General features: G+C 34.6%; 1 protein-coding gene and 1 pseudogene across 1 annotated transcript; one reads left to right on the top strand and one right to left on the bottom strand.

Annotated features, from left to right (window-relative positions):
- Positions 1-2,691: 2,691 nt before the first annotated feature.
- Positions 2,692-5,605, bottom strand: LOC138313606 (alpha-ketoglutarate-dependent dioxygenase alkB homolog 7, mitochondrial-like). Its single transcript, XM_069253966.1, has 4 exons — positions 5,117-5,605; positions 3,986-4,159; positions 3,344-3,468; positions 2,692-2,865 (listed from the first exon to the last, which is right to left on the bottom strand). Exons 1-4 carry the CDS (start codon positions 5,537-5,539, stop codon positions 2,742-2,744), a joined length of 846 nt encoding a protein of 281 aa, XP_069110067.1. The 5' UTR covers positions 5,540-5,605; the 3' UTR covers positions 2,692-2,741.
- A 5-nt stretch (positions 5,606-5,610) lies between these two features.
- LOC138313607 (cilia- and flagella-associated protein 57-like) lies at positions 5,611-18,010 on the top strand (annotated as a pseudogene).
- Positions 18,011-19,689: the final 1,679 nt, after the last annotated feature.

The following is a 19,689-nucleotide window of genomic DNA, read 5'->3' as shown; positions in this document are numbered from 1 at the left end:
CTTACCTCGTACCCCAGCTATCAATTTCTGCTGCTACAGTATTGAGTTTTTCCATCTTAGACGCACATTCGGATACCCTCTAAACCATTAATCTCGAACCCATTTTGGGGAATTTCTTTATGCAAATGTGAAGCCTGCATATAATTCTCTAGATTGAATTCACCAATTTTAGGATATATACATTTTTTATTTTTTTTATGCATATAATAAAACAGGGGCTTTCTGCTTAATGAAAATCTCACCCATGGCCATTCGGTCTTACTGTACACTAATACCCAAGGGGCACCAAGGGGTATACAAAAGACGGATCAACCGGTTCGACCGTAATAACTAGACGGACATGCAGTTTTTTATCCCCCGCGAAACGCGTTTGCGGGGGATATTGATTTGGGCTCTGTCCGTCCGTCCGTGCGTGCGTCCGTCCGTCCGTCCGTCCGGGTATCGTTTCCGGGCTATAACTCCTAAACCGTTCAACTTGGCTACACGAAACTTTCTGTACATGTTAGGCTAGTGCTCTAGTTGTGCCTTTTGCTAATGGGAACCTTTCATTTTCGATACTTTTTCTGTTACCATGGAAACTTATTCAAAAATACCATATTATTAAAGTTTCCTTTCTATTCCGGGCTATAACTCGAAAACCGTTCAATTTGGCTACACGAAACTTTCTGTACATGTTAGGCTAGTGCTCTAGTTGTGCCTTTTTCTAATGGGAACCTTCCATTTTCAATACTTTTTCTGTTACCATGGAAATTTATTAAAAAAATACCATATTATTAAAGTTTCCTTTCTATTCCGGGCTATAATCGAAAACCATTCAACTTGGCTACACGAAACTTTCTGTACATGTTAGGCTAGTGCTCTAGTTGTGCTAATGGGAACTTTAAAGTTTCCTTTCTATTTCTTTTTCTGTTACCATGGAAACTTATTTCTAGTGCTCTAGTTGTATCAAGATTTAAACTCTTAGTTACAATGAGCTTCATTTATTTTATGTTTGAGCTTTCATACACAACTGGGCGCGGGGGATAATGCCAAGCTTTGCGGCTCCTTGTTTATATTATGAATAATCAATTAATTGGAATTTTTGAGTAATCATGTGTTGGTGAAATCACAGGCGTCAGGTGAAATTATGCTGTAATTCCCAGACATAGATAATTTAATTAAATCTCTGGTAGTTCCAAATTAATTTTCAGAGAAAGTGCATGATGTTAGATTCTATAAGCGTATGATTCTGTTGCCATGTTTAATCATTTTATATCAACACATAAAATATAAATGTGAAGTAAAAATTTAAATTTAGCCACGAATCGCTCAGTACATGTATGTTAACGTCGTGATAGACAATTATTTTGCAGCAGGGATATCCATTAAAGTTTATCCCGCCAAAAAATATTGATAATGAGCTAGGCGTAGTATGATGTGTAGTACATTCTTTTCCAAGTTGATTAAGCTTTATTTAACAAACTTAATTTATCTATCATCATGTTTTAATAAAGCCCATTGAAGACATTATTTAGAACAATATGTTACTGTCCTTACAATTTTAAACGTCAGTCAGCTACTTAGGTTTTGAAGAAGGAGTTTTGTCCGTTAGAACTTTTAGAAACGGACAGATGGACATTCCATCTGTTAATGTCATTATTGGTAAAAGAAATCGGATACCAACCATATTTGACAAATTGATCACATATTTGCAAAATATATCAATACAGTGAATTAATAAAAGCCGATATCTTTAAGAAAAGTATACCCGATATTTGGGTTGTAAAGCTTGCCTGGCCTGGAATACGAGTTATACGACATTAAAGTCAAACAATTAAACCGACAAAAACTGACTTTAAACAGTGTCTATTCTATATACCCTTGCTTATATGTGAAGGGTACCGAGGTTTTTAAAACGAATTATACAGGTATATTTAAAATGTATATCCGGGTCACTGATAAAGGGAACGGGTCACAAATATGACAAGAGGTGTTCATTTTTTATTTTGACAAGTTTACTTTAAAAAGTTTTCCTATTTCACAGAGGGAGTTATTCTAGTGATCTCCCAGAAAGTCTGGCGTAGAGTTCCCAAATTGTATGAAGTTGACGAATGAAATGTGTAACCACTCTTCCTCAAAAAGCACCTACAATATTCTATTCATGCAAGTCTAATATTGAGATAGATTGAACACACAATTTGATGGACATGCGGTCGTGTTGGGCCTCTTTGTTAGAGTGGTACCATTGTTCATTTTTAAAATGCTCTCACTTAAGCATGCCCGTCAAAGACACGGAGCAAACAAACTTCACCCTATCATTATCATTTTGTACTAGCTGACTACAGCTAAGCCAGTCGCCCCACTCCTCATGCTTGGTGCGGAGTGCTAAGCAGGAATTTACATACTATGATGTGTCTCAGCCAGAAGACAGAATCCAGTGTCTTCCGCACAAGGGTGAGCATTGATCAGCAGAAGACAGAATCCAGTGTCTTCCTCACAGGGGTGAGCATTGAATTGAAGCCAAAATGGTAATATGCATCTTTCACTTGACTCATCCTTATGGCCTCTTCTAAACACGACACTTCTATCTGTCAAAAAGTCTTTTGAGCTACAATATTGCAGTTATCGTTGAGCCAGAAGAATCACTGTTTTATGTCTTTCTTTCATTGAATGACATTTGCCACGGCTTTAGATAGAGGATACAAACACAAATTAAAACAAAGAAATGCTTTATTAAAAATAAATATTAACATTTAAAAGACTCATTCGACAGGTTCATTGCGCATTATCACTGATATCCGTCTATCCTTGGGCACAGGGTGACCATTGAAAACAGACTCCTCATTTGATAGCACTTCATGTGTATAATCATATCTGGCAGCATCCCTGTAAGACAACAAAACATTCTTTTATGAACTTTTATTTACATTAGTTTGTAATATAAAGAATTCCTAGGTACTATAAATGTATATGGGAAGTTTATGCATTATACAATATAAGAACAAGGGGACATGGAGGAACTTATTTTTACCTCGTTATTATAACAGCTAATAATACTTTACACTTCTCAATTGACAATATCCTCAGGGAGAAGGGAGAACACTGTGTAAGTACTACATTAATTCACTTTCCACCAAACCAGATCTGGTCAAATTACTCCCACAGGAATCCCATTTCCCCTCTTCTTTATGAAAAAGACTGTAGTTGTTGGTGTAGGGGGAAAAGCTGAAAATGCATCAATACTTTGGAGTCTGTTTAATTGTCCTGTTAGTCTCCAGACTGACAATTAAGCCAGCTACCAGTGAAACTGTGAAATAGTTTGTTATTAAGACAATCTTTATTTAACTTTTTTCTTCTTTCTTACTTCATTATGTAGAGAGATCTTCTGTCTAGAAGAATGTCTGCCCATCGCTGTTTATCTTTATCGTGGACAAGACGCATCACACAAGGGGATAGTAAACACAACCCTGCTATCGTGCTACCACAAAACTACAATATAAACCAAAATATGGATCTGTGTAGTTTTTACTTAATTATTAGCAATAAGTAATGTACTTCTACAGTGGAATCTTGCTATCATAGACTTTATAAACTGGAAAACCCTGCAAAATTTAAATTATTTTGATGGTCATTCTGAATTGGTGACAAGTGTAACATAGTGCAATCAATCCTAAGTCTCCAATGATGTTCTTAAATATTTTGTGTAACAAACAATAACTCATCAAATACAAAAAAAAAATCTGTCTAATTCTACCAGTCAGTAAAAACTATTGAAGGAAAACAAATCAAAAGGGTTTCTTTGCATTCTTTCATGCGTTTTGAATTAGACAAGATAAATTCTTATTTCAGTACATTTGTGTATTTAAAAAAAAAAAATCACTATTGTTTGTGTCCCTGTGTTCTCTAATTATAATTTATAAATATATTTACATGTAAATTTCGCATGTTGTAATTTGAAAAAATAAAACTATCTGTTAAGGAAAAAGTACAAGCAATGAAATCATACTCTAACAGCATCTATGTGTGGTTTTATGTGTCCATCTTTGCTCAAATCTAGGATGTGGACGTGTGCCAAGGGCTGTACATCAGGGGGAAATGCTAGGTCCCCAACTCTCTTTAAAACAGCTTCATTTTTCTTAGTCCATTTTCTCCTCTCAGTTTCTCTGTACCCTTGAATAGCCTGTAAATAATTATACTAGTAATGTATATATACTCAAAGGAAGAAAATGATCACAGTTTATAAATTACATAACAAAGACATTTTGTGTTAAAATCTTTAATAGACATTGATATGTCTCATTCATGCTAAAGGAGGTAACACAAAGTACCTTATTTGACCCAAAAAGTGAAAAAGTACCGTATTCGACTCAATAAGTGCCTCTCCCCTTTTAGGCTTCAATTTCACTTACTTCAAATTTAATACAGACTGAAAATCTTAAAACATTGTTGGTTTCCATTTGTTTCTGTTGTGGGATTAAACTGGGTCAATCATGGGTGACCATGTAGCTCAGTCAGTAGAGCACTCGTCAAGTGTTCAGAGGGTCAAAGGTTCGAATCCTGGTCTGGCCGCAACATTTTCTCCTCTCCTGTTACAAAATTGGACCCCAACTAAATAACTGTTGGTGATGGTGTAAGGGTCTCGTATGTCTTAAGGGTGAAGACTTTGAGAAAGAATGGAGGTGTGTAGCAGGATCGGACTGGGTCAATCATTGGTGACCAGGTAGCTCAGTCGGTAGAGCACTCGGCTCGTGTTCGAAGGGTCCAAAGTTCGTTCTGGCCGCTACATTTTCTCCTCTCCTGTTACATTTTCATTAAGCTCCCCCCTCACTTATTTCCTTCAATTCTATAAGCGCCCTTCAGCGCTTATTGGGTCGAATACAGTACATATATCTATTGAGCTCTTTGTAACAAAACTGCTAAATGACATTTAATGTAAAATTATTTTAAGAATGACAGATAAAATTAATCTTGCATATAATATGAATCACCCATAAAATTAAATTAATGCACTACAAGACTGTCCTGCATTGAATGCACATGCAGTCGTGCACATACTTCAATACACTGACACTTGATGTTTGTCATAACTTAATCAAATATTGATTAAATTCAACTACTTCAGAACTGTTATACTTACACCATCCCAATGGTCGTATTCATACCGAAGTCGTTTCATATATGGCTCGATTTCGTTGAATAATTGTTGTTCTTCATCTGGTGATATGAAGTTTTTATACACATACATAGAAGGTTGGAGTTCTGAAGCAGTTTGTGAATCAGTTGTAGTCATAAAAGACACGGAATCACCGAGAATATGTTCACTTGAATTATTATCACAAGATGTAGCACAATAACGAAAATTTTCTTTACACAATAAATTTGACTTTGGCCATCTTGACTGGTAGGCCAACACGCATTGGTTTGATAGGAGGATATTTCTTGGTGACATGCATTTGTTTAGAACAGATGTATACATCGAACATGAGGAGCTTGTATGATTAAGTCTTGCCACCGTAAACAAACGAAAGGACCTAAAAATACCGTTTGTTCGACACGGCATACTTATCTCAGTCTTGTTTCGTTTTCGATTCACATCGGAATCTTAATATGTAAAATGTTTGAGTATTACAGCTATGAGTTTAGTTAAGCGCAAACATTCAACTGAGCGCGATTTTGATGTCGAAAACAGGAAACGGAAATCCTAATTGCCCGCGCATTGTATCCAACAGCAACCACATTCAACAACTTCAACAGGTATCGATGATACCTTGATTTTAGTGAAAATCCAGCAACTAAGGCAAGTATATGTGCAAGCAATCTAATTTACAGAATAGGAATCAATATCGCTTCATTTGTAATGTAATTAGAATGCGGTAGATCATCTAGAATTTCATTAGAGAATGCAAACGGTGGTTTTTTCACCTGATTCCTAATGTGTTTATGTTTGGTGACAACGTAACGTCGTGCCGTCTAATTTTGTTTATCTCGATATGTTGTTATTGTGATAATCGATCTAGACACACGAATAAAACTGATATAATCAGATGCATATATTGCATCAAACGCATGTATTAGATTTTACCTGTGAGGCTGAATGATCAGTTTTCCTGTACACAGTTGTACACACACCTGCCTGACATGGTGTGTGTACGACATCATAGTACGACAGTCCCGGCATTCCTAATTTTAACGTATATCAGTAATCTGTTACAGATTATACAATTATTTATCCACATGAAACATAGGCTATGTAAAAGAATAATTTGAATATTGTGTATCAGCAGACACTCGTCTGGAAAATAAAATAGAAGGAATCCAAAGTTACATAGTCATATGCATATTGCACATTCTACATACAAAATATGTAGACAATCCTGTAAGTCTATTCATTTTACGTATGTGTCATAAAGAAAGGCATGTTTATTATGTAATTTATGGATCTACTATGTGGAGATCTTAGGTTCTTTCCTTTAATTTACTACCACACATAACTCACACCATTCACGCTTGTTTTTTTTTTTTTTCAAATTGTATGTCTTGGATTTGTGACACTGCTCTAGCTATATATATATATATATATTCATCATCTACTTGTTATCAAAGTCGTGGGTTAGTCAGGGTTACTTAGAAGTTTGTGTATATTATTGGTGACAGATACTGAGAGCTCTCATAAATTGTTTTGTTGTTGATATTGTTAAAATAACACTTTTTCCCGATTTACAAATTATATTAAGCATCCGACATAAGGCCACTGAGTACTTTTAATAACTTTTAGTTTTACCATGGGACTCATTCATGTACCATGTGATACCAGATAATGTTTGAGCGGGACTATTGTTTCTATTGGTGATGGTAACGTCATTTCAGTGGAGAGATTAACAAGAGATATTAGTCCCGCACAATCGTTATCGGGTATCACGTGGTATGTGAATTAGTCCCATTATACAGCCACGAGAAAAATTGTTGCCATTATATTGCCCATTGAATGGCATTGATACTGGATGATTAGATATTTAGTTAACTTGAGATAGTTCAGAAATTCTATCGCACCCACCTTCAAATAACCAGCTGCATTATATCAATGGACTTGTTTCTAATAACGTTTTTGTGTTTTCAGGTTGTGAGGAACAAAAACAAACATGTCAATAGCAATTGCACAAGCCAAGCACATCTTTGGTCTCAAGCCAGGTGTGACTGGTAACATTTGCTATCATGATGAACAGACCATTGTTTACCCCTCTGGGGCAAATTGTATTCTATACAATATTGACCAAAAATCACAGAAATTCATTCCTGGCACAGATAAAAGTGAAGGGATGACAGCATTAGCTGTCAGTCCTAACAGAAGATATGTAGCAATTGCTGAGAAAGGAGAGAAACCAACAATTACTATTTATGATCTTCATAGCCTGAGGAAAAGGAAGGTTCTGAGCTCACCAGATGTTCAGTCAAATGAATTTGTCAGCTTGGCATTTTCACCAGATTCCAAATACTTGGTTGCTCAAGGCGGGAAAACCTGATTATACATTGCTTTATTGGACATGGGAGAAATCAAAAGTAATGGCAGTCACAAAAACATCTAATCCCCAGACCAATCCACCAGTATATCAGGTATACAGACGCTTTGTTAAACATCTTTATCAAGATATTGTCAATGTAATCTTTTACAGCTATGCATGCCTTTTACTTTTTCTCTAAGGTGAAGATATTGACAAATCAAAATGAAAAAGTTTGATCTAATTTTTAATTTCCTTTTCGTTTTTATGCAAGATAATTATTTCAAGTTAAAGTAAAATGTCTTTGAAGAATTAAATGAAAATACTGATAAAATAGATAGAATTTTTTTTTTAATTTCAATTATCTTCATTTTGTTTGTAATGATTATCATCTCTTTGTACACAGGTCAGCTTCAACCCTCAGGACAACACTCAGCTTTGTGTTGTCGGAAATGGTATCTTCAAACATTTCCGCTACAGTGAAGGAAACCTTAAAACTTTCAACTTCCAAAAGATGGAACCACAAAACTACCTATGCCACGCCTGGGTTTCTGAGGAACGTATCATTGTCGGTACAGACACTGGGCGACTTCTCTTATTTGAAGCTGGTGAATTGAAGAATGAATTTAATATTGGAGCTCAACAAAGAGAAGCTGGGTAAGTGATTTAAGAATGAATCTAGCATTGGAGCTTAAGAAAGGTGTTTCGATTTAGTGTGACAATATTATTAAAGAAGAGTACATCTTTTTCAAGACAGCTGAGACCCAATCACATTTAATCTAATCTACAAGAGACTGATTCATTCTGATTTGATTTATCAATATATATAACTATAACATTGATAAAGCTACAAAAGTGATTGGTATTAGATTTTAGAAAGTTGCATAATTCATATATACCAATAGGTTTTAGGTATATAATAATAATATAGACCAATTAAAAAGCACATGGCAGAGTCAATAGATTTATTAATTTTACATGTGATTATCTTTTGCTATTTAGACGGGCACATGAAGGAGAGGATGTTTCTACTATCCCAGTCATTCCACAAGTGTCGGCCATTGTTGCTTACTCTAAGGGATTTGCTTGCTCCTGTGGTCCTGGTACCGTGCATTTGTTTGAGAAAACAGACGACAAAGACTTCTTCAAGAAAACAAGAGAAATAAAGGTAAACTGTACTTCTGTTAATAAAATGAAAATAAAAAATTTCATGATCTATTACAAAAAAAAAATCTTCTAGAAAGCTGATATATTATTTTTAATACCAACAAAGATTCTTCATTATTTTTTGTGAAACTCACATCATTATTATCTAAAAGTGTGACATTATGCATGTATATCTGGGCCATGAATGTCCACAAATCAATACCTACCTGCCAAAAGGCCAGATCAATCTGTAAATATGCAAATAGAGAATAACATCGAAAAATATTTTTTTTGTATGTTAAATTGTACAATTTAACTATATGACAAATTTGTTGACGATAATTTTTCCTTTAGATCCCACCAGATAACCAACAGTGCCGACCCTCGTACCAAGCCCAGCAGCAGCTGATAAACTTGTCGAGACGGGTCAGTCCTGTCTGAGGAGACCCTTGTGTCCCTAGTACAGACCTTAGTCAGCGCTCTTACTACCTTACACTGCCAAGTGGGCTGATTCTAGGAAAGGTAAAGGCTGGCAGGATAGTCCTCTCGTGATAGATTTTACCCATATTCTAAATTCATATTTCACATACAGTTAAATGAGAATTTTATTTCTGCTCACAGCAAAAAAATCATTTCCCCAAATTTTTTGTACTTATTTGAATACACTGTCTACTGAGTGTAGATATAAGAATCTATCACTGATAAAATAATGAACTTCTTTTTTTAAGAGCCTAGGGTGATCAGGCCTCACTTTTGAGGTACTTAGCCCATCCCGTTTTTCCATTACGGTCAAAATCACCGGACTTGATTGTTTGTTTCAGAAAGCCTCGGATAGCCAACTAGCTTACACATGATGGGAAAACAGACCGCATCTGGAATTAATTGATAAATGGTAACGATAACTAATTAATAATAGATAATGTAAAATTCGAGAAATATAATCAAACCAAGGACATGGAATATAAGTAATGCCATTAAGCTACTGGGGTCAGCAACTGACTCATAATATAAAAAAAATCTACTTTTTAATCCTTATATAAATTGCCATAACTTTAGTACATAAGTCACAGATACTTGTTTTCTGTTGCAAACCTGGCTTTAATTTGATTTCCCTAGTTTTTTTTACATGAAAAATGGTATGAAAATTTACTTACATGATCATTTTTGGATTTCTCTACCTCCCCAATAGGTAAGAATCAATGCCCTTTGTATTTTTCCCTGGGAAAAGACAACCATAACTAATGTAAGTTGACGCATAACTTGTTTTCACAATTTTTAGAATAATTAAAACAACCTTAATTTTATCTTTGCAGTAACCATTGAGCTCTGTACAAGGAGTTTTTGCTGAGGAAGCCTTTACAGTATTTGCCCTTCATCCCTTCTGGTTCTTTACAGTCCTTGTTTCCTTCAGCGATAAACTCCGATTCGTTAGAATGAAGCCATCTAATATGATGTACATCAGGAAACATTTTAAAGAATTTCACCATTAGTGGGATGTAGAGAGGTAAAATAATTGGCATGCTGTATCAAAAATATTACTGTATAAATGCAACAAGAGATTGTTTTCAGAGTACCCAAAGTTTTTTATTGATTAGAAAAAATGATTTTTTTGTTGTTTTTTATTTTTCAATAAGCAAATATTGAAGTAAGAAATATCCAGTAGCAGTAATGTTGAACCGTGTTTTGACCAACACAATTAGAATTTTTACTTGAAAAAACGTGACAGGAATGTGTCATAATTTCTGCTGAAATTTTTTTTAAAGGAAATAACTTTAACTCAAATATAGAAACAATTTGTAAAAAATTTAGCCATGGTCTTGTGTGACCAACTGTTAATCTTTGTCTACAGTTGTGGCTTCAGCAATGGCGGCCACTTGTTTTGCCGCAGTACACAGCAATGTGATCCAGATCTACTCCACTTCAAACATTCGAAAATTACCTCAAACCTGAAAGGTCACAACGGTAAAAGTGAGGTCGATTGTGTGGAGCTCTGACGACAGCAAAGATGGTGTGCCTGTGGAGGGGATGGAGCCGTTTATGATTGGGGAAACCTACTCCGGGAAAAGGGTTGGAGAAGAGCGACGGCTCAAATCTTGTGGCTCTAATAACTGGAGTGGCTGTCACACCAAGACGGAAAAGCCACATTTGCCGTTGGTTCTGACAAGGACTTTTGAAAGAGATTGCGAGACCGCACAGGTAAATTTTCATATTCAAACATTGAACTGAAAAATGATACCATAAGAAAATTAATCATTTAAATTTTGCCCTTATTGACAACATTTATTTTATTAACGTCATTAATATTCATTATGAAACTGATGTGGAAAAAACCCACAATTATTTAATATTCTAGGATTCACTTTTTAAATCTTGTTTACAAAAATTTAGATTTATCAATATATGATTTTTTTCAATGATATGAAAAAGTTTTATTAATGGAAAACTTGCAGATCCTACGTCCAGATTGAAGCAGGAGAAATGACGTTGAGCAGTGTGGCATTGTCCCATTCGTGGAGGATGTTGTTTGCTGGTACTGTGAAAGGAACACTTTGGTCGAATGAATGTTTCCCTCTTAAAACCCACCAGGAGAATGGACAGAACAATTCTGGTCACGGTAGCCAAATAACCAAGGTAACAATATTAGTGTTATTTATTGAGGATGTGTAAACCCCTTAAAACATTTAAAAATACTGATTTTTAATCAAAGTAGTAATATAAATGTCACTTGTTAAACTGTAAAAGAACAAACCAATTCAAAAAAGATGATAAGTTCGCAAATTACACAATTCAATTTGAAGGTTTGATTTCTTTATCTGAGTTATAAGAATTCATTTGTACCTACTTTTAAGCCCCCCCCGCAATTTTTTTTTTGGGGATGTCCTGTCTTTAAAGTTTACACTAAAAGGTTCCTTAATATATATAGCAAAAATAATATAATGTGGTAAATTTTTTGAAAATTCTACAATAGTAATGATACTGAAATTAAAATAATGATTTTATCTGGTAGTGGAATTCAACTATCTCAGTTATCTTTTCAGATTTATTTATTTATATATTACCCGAAAGTTTATGAATTGTTATTAGACTTGAGTTTAACCCATTATATTGTTTTCTTACAGATGAAAAATCAGTTTATGACGACGCAGTACCTAGTTACAGTGTCCGAGGATGCTTCTGTGATCCTATGATGAAGATCCAGGATAAGGAAGGGCGTGCGTGTCTGAAGAGAGACAAGGAAGTGGGGCTGGGCAGAGGAGATCCTCATCACTAAAAGTGATTTGGAAGAAAAAGGTAACGTCAGATGTGGATAATAATAGTGTGAATGTATCGAAAAAATCATAATTAAGAAAATATTTTCAGAACCATATTAAGTATTAAGAAAAATGCTGGTGAGTCCATAAAAAAAAAAAGATAGGAGACAAAAAAAGTTTGTATTTTCCTTTCCCTTTTTATACATTCATCCATTTTAGCATTTTTATGTCCATACAGTGTTTTTTGGTGGATTTCTGTCTATTACAATAATAGAAAAAAATTTAGAAGCAAAAAAGAATTAGCTTTATTATCAAAAAGTTTACATTTAAGATAAAGCTTAAACATTCTGTCTTTTTATTTTTTATAGAACACACATAGATGTGAGTTGATCTGAAGACAAGAAATGATGAACTGAAACTCGAGAACGATTATCAGCTCCGTCTGAAGGATATGAACTACAACGAAAAGATCAAGGAACTCACCAGAAAAGTTTTATTCAGGAAATGGAGGCCTTAAAAACCAAAAATCAGGTAAATTTATTATATCTGTCACTGCGGTTTATAAATGTTAAAACTTAGATGATTTTAAAAATATCTTATTTCTTGGAAAGTTTATTAGTTATCCTAAATCTTTAAGTACCACCTGGTTCTTTTTTTTTCTCCCATGCGTATTTTTTTCAAAAGCTAATTATCAAAATATATCCTATTTGAATTCTAACAGGTCCTGAAAGACAGATAAAGATAAAGAGGAGGGCCAAACATGAGGAAGAAATGAGGGAAGTAATGGACAAACATACTAAGGAACTCCAAGCGGCGAGCAAATTGTTTATCTCGGTAAGACAAATTTGTTGGAATCATGACTCCTTGGTTTTTGTTTATTTGTAACACGAGTTATTCTACCCTGAAGCCAGCATCCGATTGTAATGTCATTACATCTAGTAAAGAAGGTTGCTGATCTCAGACGGTTGATTATAACAATAGTAAACTATCCACAATAATTCAAATACTAACTTGATAAAATGACTTTCAGTAACTTATCAATGATCATAGGAGGTTTTTTTTTTTTACCATTTATTGATCTTTCATGAAACAAAAGACTTCACTAAAATATGACAATAAGTTGGTCTGTTAAAAAACTGATTGATAGCAACTTGTGTTTTCATCTTCCAATCTTTGTATTGAATTGTCAGAATCTGCCAAATAACCAGAAGTTTGATGTTGGAAAATGAGAAATTCCAAGGAAACAACAGAGCAAAACAATGAAGATGCAGGAGGAATATGATTCGTCTTGCTGCAAGAGAAAGAAGAAAGTGAAAACTGTGAGGAGCAATAGAAGAATATGTACAGAGTATATATCGAGAAAGCAAAAACTTCAAGAGAAAACCACTCAACTGAAAGAAGTGGGGACAGTACTGTATGATTTGGCTCGTTTGAGATGTAAATTAAAATCCAGAAATATTTTAGCTCTATCTTGACTCCAATTCTGAAAAGCGGTAACTGTTCTGTGTAGAATTATCATTTGTAGTAGAGGTGAGAAAAATATAACTAATCAGAGTTTGTATCTGTAGAAGAAAACATATTCCGTTTGATAATTGCACCTAAATAATTTTTTTAGCTGTGAATTCAGTATTATTTATAACAATGATCTCAATAATGTTAAAAAGTACCGCAGATATTATCCTTCAAAGCTGACCATACACATTTTGAAATTGAAACGCTTGCATTTTAAATGCTCAACTTTCCTGAAAGGGCATTAATGAACATGCCCCTGGAGTTAAATATTTGTGAATGAAAGGTAACAATAAGATCTTTTTTCATTTAAAATTTTTAACTTTCATTATCTGAATAAAACAGCGCCTCATGATGAAGCAAGAACAGTCGCTGAATGATGAATACGAAGTGACAAAGTAAACCGATCGAGGAAGTTTGCCGATCGAAAATACCTCGACTCAAAAATAACAACGAGATCAGGCTTCCGTGCTGAATAGAGGACAACATCAAACCTTAGAGGGGAAAGTGTGGCATTTATGAATATAAAAGGTAATTCTTAGCTGGATTTAATGATAAGGGTAAAAAGGGAGTAAATTAAGATCATAAAATCGTAATAAACTATAAAATTTAGGCGTGCATATCTATGTTTATAGCTTCAAAACGTTTAATGCATAACATATTTTAGAGAGGAGTAGACTGTTAAGTCTTTTACTATGTAGTCCTTCAATGTACATGATTTCGAGTACAAAATGGAAATTCAACACAAAGAAAGACGTTAAAACAGACATGACATGATTTTTGAGAAGAGTGAGATTTTTCAATACTGACAGAAAGCTAATCTTAAGGTTATTGTTGTGTTGTATTTACATACAGATAAAGTTGATGGGTTAGAGAATGACTACATCTAATGAGTTACTTTTTGTTTTGGGTTTATTTAGTAGTTATAACAAGTCTTACAGGCGAGAAATTTGATGATTTCAGCAAGGTTAAGAAATTAAGGAAATTCCAAAGCTGGAGACACAAAAACAGGACTAATGTGATCCGAAGATAGGTTGGATATGAAGGACATTATGGGTCGTACAGACGAGAGAGCCAAGAAAGAGACCGTTACAATTCTGGATAAGGTTCAAGAACGAATAAGCTGGAATTGTTTTGGGACGAGGCTGGTAGTGTTTTTGGTAAATTGGAACGGTATAAGAGAAATCTCGCCAAGAGTGCAGAGAACTAGTTTTATTCACGCCAAATATTTTGTTCCAAATTCATCACTTTGAACATTTTAATTAAAGAGAGAGAATGCTCCTAAGACCATGAGGAAAAGTATCATTTCCAGTCATGAATTTTCTAATTCGATCAAAATTTTCTCTTCTGTTAAAGGGATTAAAAAAAAGCCCCCAATATTGTAATGTTAGGGTTTACCAGTTTACTCGTGGGTATTATAGAAAATTTTAAAAATTATTGATTCCTACTATTCTGTTAACAGTGATAGAGAGAATCTAACTACTTGAATGAAGAATGAACCAGGAATCTAGTAGAAAACTTTCAAAGTTATAGTGCTTGACTATAAGATCAAGTATTCGTCAAGAAAACAGGATTTGAGCCAAGGTGAGATGATATCAAAGATGGATGAAGGATCAGATTCAAGAGGTAAAAATCCACAATTGTAGAGCATAACTTATTATTATCTGTCATATTATCCTGTTTCCTATTTTCATACAGGAGAGATTATGGTTAATTCAATTACTTTTTAATGACAGACGTTTTTTCTAAATTTTATGTAGGATTCTCACAATTTTTGAGTCATTTGAGAGCTATATCGTAGAAGCAAAACCATCCACCTGTATATTGTAATATTAACCGTGGTTTCCATCGGATTACATGATGGTAGAGCGAGCTCGAGTAGGTTCCACAAACAATGGAAACACACAGACTGGAACGACAGTATAAAGGAGGCTCACACAGAAACTACGAGCCACAGACAAGGAAATGCACCAGGAAAGACAGAAGGTAGGTCAAAGGTCATCATACTGACCCTCAATACACAATGTCAAGTCACACTCAAAGAGCATCATCAAGAGAGCTTTTCTCAGAGGTTTTAAATATTATATATTGTGAAATGCAAAGTGTTTGTTGATAATTTTTTTTTAAAACTATTTAATATTTCATTTTAATTTTTTTGTACTACTAAGCTTGGATTCTTATGCTAAGTCTTAAAGTTTTACTTTTTCATTGTATACATATTTTTGGATATCAACCAAATGAAAATAATTTTAATATTGCTAAATTGATTTGTTTTTGTATAGGGTGCGTGACGTCGAGGCGGTAGTGAAGAGATTTAAGACAGATCTACACAACTGTGTAGGCTATATACAGGATCCTAAGATGTTGAAGGAGAGCATTAAGGCGCTGTATTCTAAACATGTTCAGGAAGATGTGGTTAGTAAACACGCACGACTAATGGTTATCTCTGTTTTAAAGGTCTATCTAGAAAGTTAAAGGTTGTCCAAAAAATTAAATTTGCTTGTATTCTAGGATCATGATACAGTGATTAATTAAGATATGAAGAGAAAATAATTACTCTTGAAAAAAAGATATAAACGATACATTTTTGTATTCTCTTGATATTTTAGGTTATACATGAATTCATTGTTTCTAGACCAGATCTCTCAATATTGCAAAAATGGCAAAAGAAGCATGAATTTCAAATAAAACTCGAATCAATAAAACCTAACCATATTTTTTTCTTAACTACAGACGGAATCTGCCAGTGTGGATGGGCTGTGCGACATACAGAAAGAGTACAGCAGACAGCGAGAACATCTGAACGATCTGTCGCATCCTCTCCGTAAAAAGCTTTCGAAGGAATTCAGAAATCCACCGAGGCAGACAATGTTACAGAATCATGCAGGTAGGATCATAATATCATCTAATTTCTCTTATAAGGGCCGCGATGGTCTAAAGTGGACCAACATATTACCTCAACTTTTCACCTCTGGTGTCAAAGAGTATTTTGAATCCTCAATGTGGTTGCGCAGTCAGCGCCCATACGACAGAATTGCTGCGAGTTCGAGTGTTTTTTTATTCTCTGGGAACTATGGTTTTCCTTCAGCTCCTAAACCAGCATGGTTCCTTGAATTGAACCCTGATCCTAGTTAATAGGATTTTTAAACCAATCAATCGAGCATTACTCTCAAAAAACTTAACGATAACAAATTTATACACTGAAGAATTTTAGTTAATCGTGTGTAATGAAAGAAATATCTAAAAATATATTTCTCAATTAGAGCTTTTTTATATGATAGAAATATTATGCATAAAATATTTTTGTTTTTCAGGAAAATGTGTCTCTGATCAAGGAGATTAATGACCTTCGTCGTGAGCTGAAGATAGCTAGGACACAAATCCACGATCTTGAGGCAGCCATGGGACTCCACAGCAAGAAGAACAAAAACGACACCGCAGCCATTGCTGCCATCACAGCTAAAGGACCAAGTGCTCTTATGGAAAAGGACATGGAGGAGAAAAGGAAAATTATTGAAATGCAGCAGGTGGAAATCAAGCGTTTACGTTCCGAGATATCCTACCTAGATTTGGGCTCTCGACCTCCATCATCTCATCGTCTGCCACCTGTACAGCTAGTGGCATGATCACACAAACGTTTGACTCTAGTGTTAATATCATGAGAATTCTATGATCTTACTAAAGGCTGCACAGGACACTGATTGGAAAAGATCTGAAAGTTAGCCTTGCGTAGAACATTCACATATTCTCGAAATCTGTGTTTCATATTTGTCAAAATGACCATCTGATAGAAATCTAATTTTCTGTTGAAATGTGAATTGTGAAAAATCCTGCTGAATATCTTATTTTCATGTTCATTAATTTTTGTGCTTATTATGTTACTGATTTTAAGGCATTTATTGCCTTTTGAAAATCAGTCTTTCAAAAAAACATTTGGGGGAAAAAATGAAAAAATATCTATAGATATTGTTTTTCTACATATATACTAATAGCATAACAAACAGATTTTTTTTAAAGTATATCTTTGTTTACATAAATCTGCTGGATAGCTATTGTTAATATATTTAGAATTGTTGTTGTACTGAAACGGTACACTATCTTCTCCTTATCTTTATCTTCATTATCTCTGCCAAATACTGTAATTCTCTGAGAGAATTCCGGATGTATTTGAATATTTATGATAATTTTTTCAAATGACAGACTCCATTGTGACTGTGATAATTCATATATAGAGATTTTCTGTCACAATTCGTCAGAAAATGCTTTTTATATAATTTTACACCAGAATTTCTGTTCTTATCATAAAACAATTATGAAGACAAATCTGACCTGTGGTAGTGTCCTTTTTGAATCTGAAAGTTATCAATTACGTTGTCTATAGATTTAAACTGGCTGTGACTTTTTCCAAACACTTTTTAAGTGAAATGTTAGGACCCTTATTTGGATGCGGAAAACATATTTTCAGATTCGTTCCCAGTGTGTACAGTATTTTTTTTTTGTAAATTGTGTAAATATTTACTTAGTATTTACAGTTGATCACAAACTTTATGTGACAGTGCTGTAAAATCATGTGAAATCTGTGATAATCTTTAATATGTATTAATTTAATAAAAATAAATGTACACAGTACCATTTTTTTTTATGTTTTATTTTAAGAAAACTTTTAACACAAAACTTGTACAGACTGGACACTGTATAATGAGAAATGTAATGTTATTGTATAGTAGGTTTTCACATACTTTTTCTCCGGTTTCAATCTAAGGTCACACTACCCAAATTCAAACACTTTTAAGACATTTGAAAAAAAATTATTTTGCAATGCAAATAACTTTCCCAAACAAACATTAAGTTGATAGTAAATAGTTACTTAATCGTGCTCTTTTCATCCCTATTGCCTAATGTCTTGATTTAGATTTGAAATAATGAATTTGTAAAAAATAATTAGGGAATGACATGCGTCAACCCTAAAAAAAAAAGAAATGAAAAATGGAGGTTTTTATTTGTAAATTAGTAGGAAAGAAATCCTGATCCAATTACACTATGTAGAACATTTTCAGAATTATCTTTAGTGTTCCAACTTGGGTAGCATCATGTTACTTGCAGTTGTTGCATTTATGGGATACTGACAATATATGTGTTGTTAAAACTTTCCATGAAATTCTTAAACATATGCATATGATATCCACAAAGGGTCAGTAAATAGACATTATTTAACTGGATTTAAACTGTTCTGATGATAGCAGATGTTGATGTATCAACAGTGATTCTTTGACTCCTTCATTTGACCTCTAGTAAACATCAGAAGAAACAATATCTTAATTTTAGTTTAAAACTGTGTTCTAATTTGATTAAGAACACACAACTCTCTCACAAATCCAAGTGAGACTTCCTATACAAGATAGATAATTTAGATAAAAAAGGGCCGCTACTTTCTAGTAGTACACATAGGTTGTATTAACATATACCCTATGAACAAGAGCCTTCTAATATACATTGTAGCTTCATTGAGCTCACTGAATCATACCCCTTCGACTTTACAGTGCTAGCTCACTGAATCATACCTCCGCCGACTTTACAATGCTAGCTCACTGAATCATACCTCCTCCGACTTTACAGTGCTAGCTCACTGAATCATACCTCCGCCGACTTTACAATGCTAGCTCACTGAATCATACCCCTCCGACTTTACAGTGCTAGCTCACTGAACCATACCTCCGCCAACTTTACAGTGCTAGCTTACTGAACCATACCCCGCCGACTTCACAGTGCTAGCTCACTGAACCATACCTCCGCCAACTTTACAGTGCTAGCTCACTGAATCATACCTCCTCCGACTTTACAGTGCTAGCTCACTGAATCATACCTCCGCCAACTTTACAATGCTTCACTGAATCATACCCCGCCGACTTTACAGTGCTAGCTCACTGAATCATACCTCCGCCAACTTTACAGTGCTAGCTCACTGAATCTACTTTTACAATGCTAGCTCACTGAACCATACCTCCGCCGACTTTACAGTGCTACAATGTAGCTCCCTGAACCATACCTCCGCCAACTTTACAGTGCTAGCTTACTGAACCATACCCCGCCGACTTTACAGTGCTAGCTTACTGAAACCATACCTCCGCCAACTTTACAGCGCTAGCTCACTTAATCATTACCCCGCTGACTTTACAGTGATAGCTCACTGAACCATACCCCCGCCGACTTTACAGTGCTAGCTCACTGAACCATACCCCCGCCAACTTTAGGGTGCTAGCTCACTGAACATATCTCCGCCAACTTTAGGGTGCTAGCTCACTGAATCC

This window comes from Argopecten irradians, unplaced genomic scaffold, assembly GCF_041381155.1.
Source record: "Argopecten irradians isolate NY unplaced genomic scaffold, Ai_NY scaffold_0767, whole genome shotgun sequence".
In the NCBI taxonomy this organism is placed as follows: domain Eukaryota; kingdom Metazoa; phylum Mollusca; class Bivalvia; order Pectinida; family Pectinidae; genus Argopecten; species Argopecten irradians.
Note: the sequence above shows the minus strand (reverse complement) of the source record. Positions and strands in the feature narration are given on the sequence as shown.

Excerpts from the sequence above, each read along its gene's own strand:
- LOC138313606 (XM_069253966.1), bottom strand. The coding sequence starts at position 5,539 with ATGCCGTGTCGAACAAACGGTATTTTTAGGTCCTTTCGTTTGTTTACG. Across the intron at positions 4,160-5,116 it reads AATACGACCATTGGGATGGT|GCTATTCAAGGGTACAGAGA; the intron begins GTAAGTATAACA and ends AATTATTTACAG. Across the intron at positions 3,469-3,985 it reads CACACATAGATGCTGTTAGA|TTTTGTGGTAGCACGATAGC; the intron begins GTATGATTTCAT and ends TTTATATTGTAG.